The following is an 8,495-nucleotide window of genomic DNA, read 5'->3' as shown; positions in this document are numbered from 1 at the left end:
TTGAATTTAACCCTATAGACTCTGGGTGCAGCTACACATGCAGTTGATGTGCATGAATAAAACTCCAGAGTTTATTACTCTGGAGTTTATTCGTGTGCAGCACATTGAACCTGTTTGGAGCAGCCCTGGCTGGCAGCAGCCCATGGCTGTTCCAACAGGGCTCAATGTGCTGCAGAGGAGCTGGCTGGGGCATGAGGATGCTTCAGTGCAGGAATTACCTGCTGGCTAGTCCCGTGCTGAAGCTCCCTCATGCCCCAGCCAGCCCCTCCACAGCACATCGAGCTGGGGGGAGCAGCCCCAGGTTGGCAGGTGGACCCTGGGGCCCCCTGCCAGCTGGGGTTGCTCCACCCCAGCTCCATGTGCTGTGCCTGAATAAACTGCAGAGCTTATTCCTCTGGAGTTAATTGCTCCCGGGTGCATGTTCAAACAGCATTCCCAGGAGCAATTAACTCCTAAGCAATAAGCTCTGCAATTTATTCAGGCACTGTAATTGCACTTGTAGATGCACCCTACAGGTACTATCCTGCTTCAGAATTGATTAGTTTCATGTGCCATAATAGGACAGTGTGTATGGATGTGGAGACGTTTACTGTGGAGCTAATTAAATAGCTCTGCAGTAAACCTCTCACGTAGACACACCCTCTTAGTATCTACGCTTCCTAGTTAAGAAAAACTATCCCTATCTATAAAAAAAAAAAATGGTTCTGGCTTTTTTTTTCATTCTGCCCCAGCTGTTACTGCTGGTCTCTCTAAAACTTTAGTGCCATGTCTAAAAAAGGTGCATATGTGATGTGAATCATTGCAGTTATAATGGAGCCTTATTCTGATACTGCAGTTAAAAAAACACCTCCCTGCATTCTTTCTTCAACGCAGTCTGTAGAGATATGTGTATACTGGTATGAGAATTTCTGATAACCTAAGTGCTGAAGAGTGTAAAGGGGCAGTACCTATATTTACCCTGAGAGATCTTTGGTCATAAACAAGGAATAGTATCCTCTTTTCTTTGGTATTATATGTTCAAGGTCTGCCTTGCCCCTTTGTAAAAGCAACTGACTTAGGAAATGGCATTTTAATGAGGAAAAATGGGAGCTCAAAAGAACTCGAAGGCATGGCTAGCATTTTAGCCCTCTGGACAGAAATGCTATCAAGAGGTGGCAGGAGAGGGAGAGTGCCAAGTGCCAGAGAATGGGGAAGGTGGGAGGAGGGAAAGGCTGGCTGCTGCTGCCACAATACGGGTTCCCTGCATATTGGCTGCTGCAGCCACAGTGCAGGCTCTAGCCCAGTTGCTGCTGCCACTTGGGCTCCCTGGGGTCTGCCATTCTGGTGCCACCTCTAAATTGGCACCTGGGGCTAGAACCCTGCTTGCCCACCCCTTGTTCGGCTACTGAAAGACCTGGTATCTTATTGGTATTTCTTTCTGCATGTTCTGTGCAGAGAAATATGCACTCCACTTTTAGCTTCAAAGAGCATGGAAGGAAATAAAGAAAGCAGCTGGTATTTTGCTTCTTATTTATATTCTTTATTGACTGCCATTGACTGAGTGCTTGTATTGAATGCCAGGTATCAGCAGAACAGGTGGGACTACATTAGAGTTACAGCAAGATTTATGAAAAATGGTGTGAGACATGGAGGCTGGGGAGAGCTTGGTGGGAATTTGAAGCCTCAGCACAGCGATGGACCCCCATGAAGGATCTACAAAGACAGTGGAACAGCGTGCTTATCCTTGCATCAGTTGTCACTGGGGGAAGATGACACTGGAGTGGCATAAACAGATACACTTAAAAACTTTACTGAAAAATTGTTGCAGCTGCTGCATGTGACATGTCAGTGGTTCTCCTGTTGCTTCAAGGAATTCATGGTACATTCATTTCAGGTGCACAGTGTCTCAGGCTCTTTTTAAGGCAATTAGCTTAATTCTCACTTAGAACAGAGCAAGGCTGCAGGGCTTTCTCCTGCTTGAGCCTTACATTAAAAATTGGTATATCAGGTGTTGGTGTTACTTGTGCACTTCTCAATATCTGGTAGATGTTACCTTGTACACCACAATACATGGCTGTTTCAGCAAAAACATCAGCTTGGCAGCATCCTTGTTTCATGTCATCCTGACATCACAGTTTTTTTAGGTTTAAGCTTCAAAGACCACTAGCTGCTCACCCAGCCTCTCATTCCATCCAAGGGGAAAAAAGTGAAAAGAAAAAGTAAACCCTTCTAGAATGCACTGATAGCTATGCAATGGCTCTGTGAATGAGGCCTGCGAATTGTGACAGCCTGGATGCTTCAGTAGCAGGTTTAGCTTAGGAAGAAGGAGCCGAGGTGGGCTTCTCCTCACGGGCTACAGGAATGGGTCTGTCGCTGTGAATGGTATCGACATTAGACTGGACCTTGGAACCAGAGAAGGTCAGCATGCCATCAGCAGACAGGACACAGGTGACGGCAGACTGGTCCACGCTGGAAGGCAGGCGATACCTGCGGTGGAATTCGCGGGAGATGTAGCCGTGGTCATCCTGGTAAGAGACAGGAGAAAAAGAGGTGGTTCAGTCAGAAACATTGTGTTACACCACTTTTTAGTCATCCTTCACCTCTCTTAGCCCTCTGCACTGCCAGGGTGTGACTCCATATTCCAACCACTTCTTTTCAACCACTTCTTTCAAATCCAGATTTGACTTATAATGAGATCATTACTTCAGACCAGACTATGAAAGGACGTACATTATTATCTGCATTCCACTCTACTAGGAAACAAAATCTGTCCTGCGTGATATCCTGTGCAGCTTTACTGAAGTTCCCAAGGTGTCCCCAAGTGTCCAAGGTGACTTTTGGCCTTAACTACAAAATAGATCTCTCTCAGAGTGCTGGACACCTGTGGCTGCCCTCAATTTCAGAGGGAGCCATAGGTGCTTGGCACCTCTGGAGAGCAAATGTCCTGCTGATGCTGTTGGCTGAAAAAAGAAATCTTAAAAAAAAAAAAAAAAGACAGATAATAAAGGTGATTCTTCCCCTTTGTCTTGGTAGCAGCCTCAGAAAAATACACAGAAAAAAATCAATTCTAATAACAAATTTTGTTTTCCCAGGAAGGATCTTTATGAATGAAAAGTGAGACCCTCTGCTAGGAATATTTATACTTCAAACCTTTTGGAAATTCCCATGTCATGCATATGGTAAGTTTCCAAGCCTCGGGCCCTTACTGGGTTTTTGTTTTCTTTTTGTCTTCTCATCTAACCCAGCATATGAAAATTCGGCATTCATTAGTGATCCTGGCTTATGCAAACCCAGCCATTCTTTGGCAACTTCAAATAACATTCTTTTTCTAGTCAGACATCAATAATGTGCATTGTTCTTTGTCATTTGATCATCTGACTGCACAGGAAGATGACAATTTAAAATGAATAAAGTCAACTGGATTATTTTCTTATCAGAAAACAAATTTCATCTCTACCAGACTCAGGCATGTACATTTAGTTTGATTACTCTAATATCTGAAAAATAATGGTGTGGGAAGAAACTAAGAAAAACTATCATCTTCCATTTTTTCTTGAAAACACTCTTTTCAACTGAGGAATATTTTAAAACAGAAAAGAAACAGAGCAGAAATATTGCCCCACCACTCTCCGCTGAATTTTTTCTGCTTACCTGTCTTTCATTGTGCTTGCCATGGACTTCAACAAAGTCATCAATAATCTTCACGCTTAAATCTTCAGGAGAGAAATGTTTTACATCCAGCATGATTGTAAACTTGTCCCGGTCAGATCTCACCTGAAATTAACATTGTAGAGTAAATTTTTAAAATCCATGTTAAAAATCGTGTTGATATAAATACTTTGACAAAATAGTTCTCAGACTCTCGCTCTGTAACTGATTTGAGAAGGCTATAGAAGGGTCATAGAGCTAACCCGAAGTCCACTGAAGTAATCAGGATTCTTCGTTAATTTTAATAAGCTTTGGATGAAGCTCTGTGATTGGGAGAATAGAGTAAAATTCAAAGTCACTTTTATTGCTTCTTGTGTCTGCATCACTTCCTTGCTCTATTTTTTATTGGTTTACCTTTATTTTTCTCAGGATAGGTTTATTGTCTCCCAGGTTCACGCTCAGAAGCTAGAGGTAGAATTATATCAGTTTATTGTTTCATACTATAAGGCATTTTGTGAATCCATCACTTTTTCTACTGGGCTTCTGGTAGCGTTTGGAGGAAACTTTGAAAAGACTGGCAGAATAGGAAAAGCGCACATATCTACACTCACTGACATTTCTGATCTGATGGTTTTGAATAAAGCTCAAAGTATAAAAAGAAAGCACAGCTTTTTTTTCCAATTTGTATTCAGCCTTTTGTGAACTGTTCTTGGGATTTCCAGTGTAGGACTGCAAAGAATACAGAATCCATGAAAGGAGGAGGGAGAGCCAGAATATTCCTACTCAAGCTTGTATTTACACTGAGTTCAATTACAAAAAAACCTGTTACAGAAGCAGCTAAGTTTTTTTTCTTTTCTTCCCACCCTTAGTGAACACAGGACAGGGAAGCAATTCTTTGAATTTATTGTAAAAATGCTATGGGCCAAGCCTTTCTTTTTCTGGATGGTAGCAAGAAAGATTTCTCCTGCGCTACAAATGACCTCTTGATTTTCACTGAGTCAAAAGGTTTTCCAAAACCCACTTGCATCAGAGTCTTAAAATTTCAGCTTATAAATATAGTTTGACATAATCATGGAAAGTAGCAGGAGACATATTACTCTCCATGAACTGATAGCAGTAAAGAAGTCTTACCTCAGAAATGCCTGATTCCAAAACACTGCGGAAGAGAGAGTGCCTGTAGTAAGGGCTGATGGTGGAGGACAACAAAGGCAGGAGTTCATAATCAAAAAGACCCTCCCCAAAAAACTGGTCAAACAAGCGGCTTGGAATCAGGGGTCCAAGAGCACGTTTGAACCAGGGGTGCTGGATGGTAATGTCCATGTCTTCTATTGAAGTTTAATGGTAAGAGAGAAGACAGTGCAATCACTTAGAGGACAGTGGTGTCTTTGCTGGACTGCACGTTGCTAACACAGAGAACCTCCCTCTATATATACCACCTCCACAGAATGAGGGCATTAGTGGGATTTCTCTGGAAAGACATGATCTCATGATGAAGGCAATTTGGTCAGCAGAAATGTAGAGGCTGACCTGGAAATGACAGTCTGGTTAGACTCAGTGCCAGATTACTGCTTGGCTAATAGCTGCTGTACTGTTTGCTCTATTACATGGAGCAACCTCTAGCCAGATGGAAAAGAGGCACCAAGCTTTACCATAAACAAGTCATTAAAATGAGACTCTTCCTGTGGGTTTCATATAGAAATTTCTTGATGGGGTCTGTTTTGTGGATCTATACTACCATTCTCTGCCCCTTCCTTGTCACTTCGTTGCTTTTCCTTCTGTCCCTGAAACTGGGAAAAAATGCCTTTGAAGTGATATGTTTCCCCCTCAGGCTAAAGTTGTTTGACTAAGGCTGAAAGGAATCATACTTCATGACAGGTTTTCACATGTCCTAAAATCTTCAGAAAGGAAGGTGTGCCCTAGGCTTCAAGTGGCAGTGTTAAGAAATACGTTCCAAATTCTGGTGAAAGAAACACTGATGAACAATGTCACCACTGGCAATCCCTCGACTAGAGGATGATCTCTACCACAGCTCACTGATGGGTCTTGAGGTGACTTAGGAGTCCAATTTTTGAGCCACAGACCAGTCCAGAGAAGATGCAAGTCTTTCTGCAAGAGAAAGTGGGTTACAGGCTGGGCTTCCTCTCCTTTTCCTTCCTCCTCTCTCTCTTCTCTGCTTTGAGGGCAAGACACTTTACCTCAAAACCAGCTGCTGCTTGGTTGAGGTCGTGGTGCCATTGGGGTCAGTTAGCAACCAGATCCTCCCAGCTCTTGATGTCACTAATTGTTTTGTTGAGCTATGCCTTCAATGTGTCCTTATAGCACTTCCTTAGGCCACCGCAAGATCTCAGGCCATTACTAAATTGGGAATAGAGTATTTGTTTTGAGAGTTGTGTTAGGCATCCGCACACAATGGTCCAGCAAAGCTGGTGCTCAAAGATCATCAACTCAATGCTGGTAACATTGGCTTCAGCAAGGATCCTAGTGTTGGTGCAGCAATCTTACCATTTGATGTGGAGGATTTTCCAGAAACATCATTGATGATGTCTCTCCAGGCTGTTGAGATGATGACAGTAGTCACCCATGTTTCACATCCGTAGAGGAGAGTGAGGATAATGACTGAATAGTAGACCTGGATCTTGATATCTTTCCAGAGACTGTGATGAAAAAAGACATGCCAAAGCAATTTTCTAAAGGAAGCATTTTCACACTGGGTCTTGTGCTGAATCTCTTCGTCAATGTTCACTCTCTGAGAGGTGGCTACTAAGGTAAGGAAAGTGTCTAACTACCTCCAGGGTCTTTCCCTTGATGGTAATTTGTGGAGGCGGACCACATTCATGGCCCAGGGCAGGCTGATAGAGCACTTTAATCTCCACAACGTTGAGAGGGAGGCCCAAAGGTCCAAAAAGATCTAGCACAGTCTAGAGGTTTTCCTCAGTGTGTTCAAGGATGGCACAGTCATCAGCATATTGAAGGTCAAGGATGGTTATTTTAAGTACTTTAGTCTTTGAGCAAAGACATCGCAGGTTGAAAAACCCTCCATCCATTCAATATTCACTCTCAATTCCAGGGGGAAGGCGATCCTTAATGAGAATCAGGATGACTGTCAAAAAAATGGAGAACAGAGATGGGGTGATGACACATCCTTGCTTGACCCCAGCTCAGATGACAAATGGATCTGTCTCCAATCTGCTACATAAAACTGTCACAGTCATCTAGTTGTAAAGATGCTTCGGGACCTTGATATACTTTTCAGAACATCCAAATCTGGCCAGTACTTTCCATAAGGCTTCACAACTGATGAAATCAAAGGCCTCTGTGAGGTCAGTGAAGGTCATATACAGGTCCTGGTATTGTTTTTGACACTCTTCTGGAACCTGCCAAGCAAAAAAATCATGTTAACTATCCCACAGGATGGCCTGAAACCATACTGAGATTCCAGTAGGATTTCCTCAGCAAGAGGTAGAAGACAGTTATGGAGGATGTAACACGCAGTCAGTGTGGTTCCCGGAATCAAAAAAGGTCAATCTTGGATGGTTTTGCCAGAAGTAAATCAAAATTTTGTTTATCCAGCATGACAATCATCATAAAAGACTTATTGAGAGAAACTTAATCCATTTCCTCATCCAGTTGATAGTGTAAGTCTCCCATACACATGTACTTTTTCAAATATTTTCTTACTAGATGCTTTCTAAACCTTGTATACACCTCCTAACTTTTGACACAGTTGGTTGGGTTCGTTTTGTATTTATTTTGAGATGTTAGTATCAGTCAAAGCAAAGATCCTATGTTTATTAGTTTGTCCTACAGGGCAAAGTGGTTATATCATTATATCATCCATGTGCTTCATCACACCAGCATTTTGTGATACAGCACCATCATGCTGGGCCTCAACCTTCTCTCAAGAAAATCAGGAAAAACTCTAAGTCATGCCATTATGACAAAACAGACATCTCTACAGCAGTGAACTCTTATAGCAGTTGTCAAACCAGTTCAATTGAGCCAATTTAAAAACATTTTTTACAAAATAAACAACCCCTGTAATGTAGACCTGTTTCAAGGTGGCCTCTACCTGAAATGGTTTCAAGATGTGATTTTGAGACTGACTCAGTAAAAATAGGTTAGGCTGCCTTAAAGACCACAAATAACATTCTCAAAAGCATCTTATGACCCTAAGTCTTAATTTTTGTCTTCCCCTCCCCCACATTGCTTAATTATGAACAGAGATCCTGGTTTTGTCTGATAAAAAAAACCCCCAACTTTCAGATTTAAAAAAGTAACCCCAAATCTACATTTTTCCATGATTAAAATGAAACACCACTAATATATAGACCTATATATAGTAGTGTTTCATTTAGAGCATGCAAAAATGTGGATTTGGGGTTACTTTTTTAATCTGAAAATTGGGGATTTTTTGTATCAGAGAAAACCAGGATACCTGATTATGAGCCTGTCACAGGGCACCTTAGTGCCTGCTCCTAGAGAGGAGAAACTGCCAGGGAGAGAACCCTGGCAGAGCCGATTGAGCACAGCTGCGGGTTGCTGGAGCAACTGAGGGGAACCAGCTGCCTGTAGGAGGCAGGGCCTGGCCCTTATAAAGCTCAGGGCTGAGGCCAGGCTGGCAGTTCTGTGCCAGCAGCCAGAGAGGCAGCAGCTCCCTCAGCCGAGATATGGGAAGGAGCCTGAGTTGCAAGTACAGCTCATGATAGCTCTGGAGGCTCGAGCTATGATACTGAGTTATGGCCATGCGGCTTGTGGTTATGTTACAGCCTAGGGGCTTGTGGTTTTGCGTTGGGTTTGTGTTATTACATCCGGAGGCTTGGGTGAGGCTGTAGGGGTTGGAGGAGGCCTCAATTATAGGGACCCCAGAG

At 42.8% G+C, this 8,495-nt stretch overlaps 1 protein-coding gene across 1 annotated transcript; it reads right to left on the bottom strand.

The window, feature by feature from the left end:
* Positions 1-1,480: 1,480 nt before the first annotated feature.
* Positions 1,481-5,758, bottom strand: CRYAA (crystallin alpha A). Its single transcript, XM_006259961.3, has 3 exons — positions 4,759-5,758; positions 3,631-3,753; positions 1,481-2,504 (listed from the first exon to the last, which is right to left on the bottom strand). The coding sequence occupies exons 1-3, from the start codon at positions 4,945-4,947 to the stop codon at positions 2,295-2,297; spliced, it is 522 nt and encodes a 173-aa protein (XP_006260023.1). The 5' UTR covers positions 4,948-5,758; the 3' UTR covers positions 1,481-2,294.
* Between the last annotated feature and the right edge of the window lie 2,737 nt (positions 5,759-8,495).

The sequence above is a fragment of the Alligator mississippiensis genome, chromosome 1, assembly GCF_030867095.1.
Source record: "Alligator mississippiensis isolate rAllMis1 chromosome 1, rAllMis1, whole genome shotgun sequence".
Lineage (NCBI taxonomy): Eukaryota > Metazoa > Chordata > Crocodylia > Alligatoridae > Alligator > Alligator mississippiensis.
Note: the sequence above shows the minus strand (reverse complement) of the source record. Positions and strands in the feature narration are given on the sequence as shown.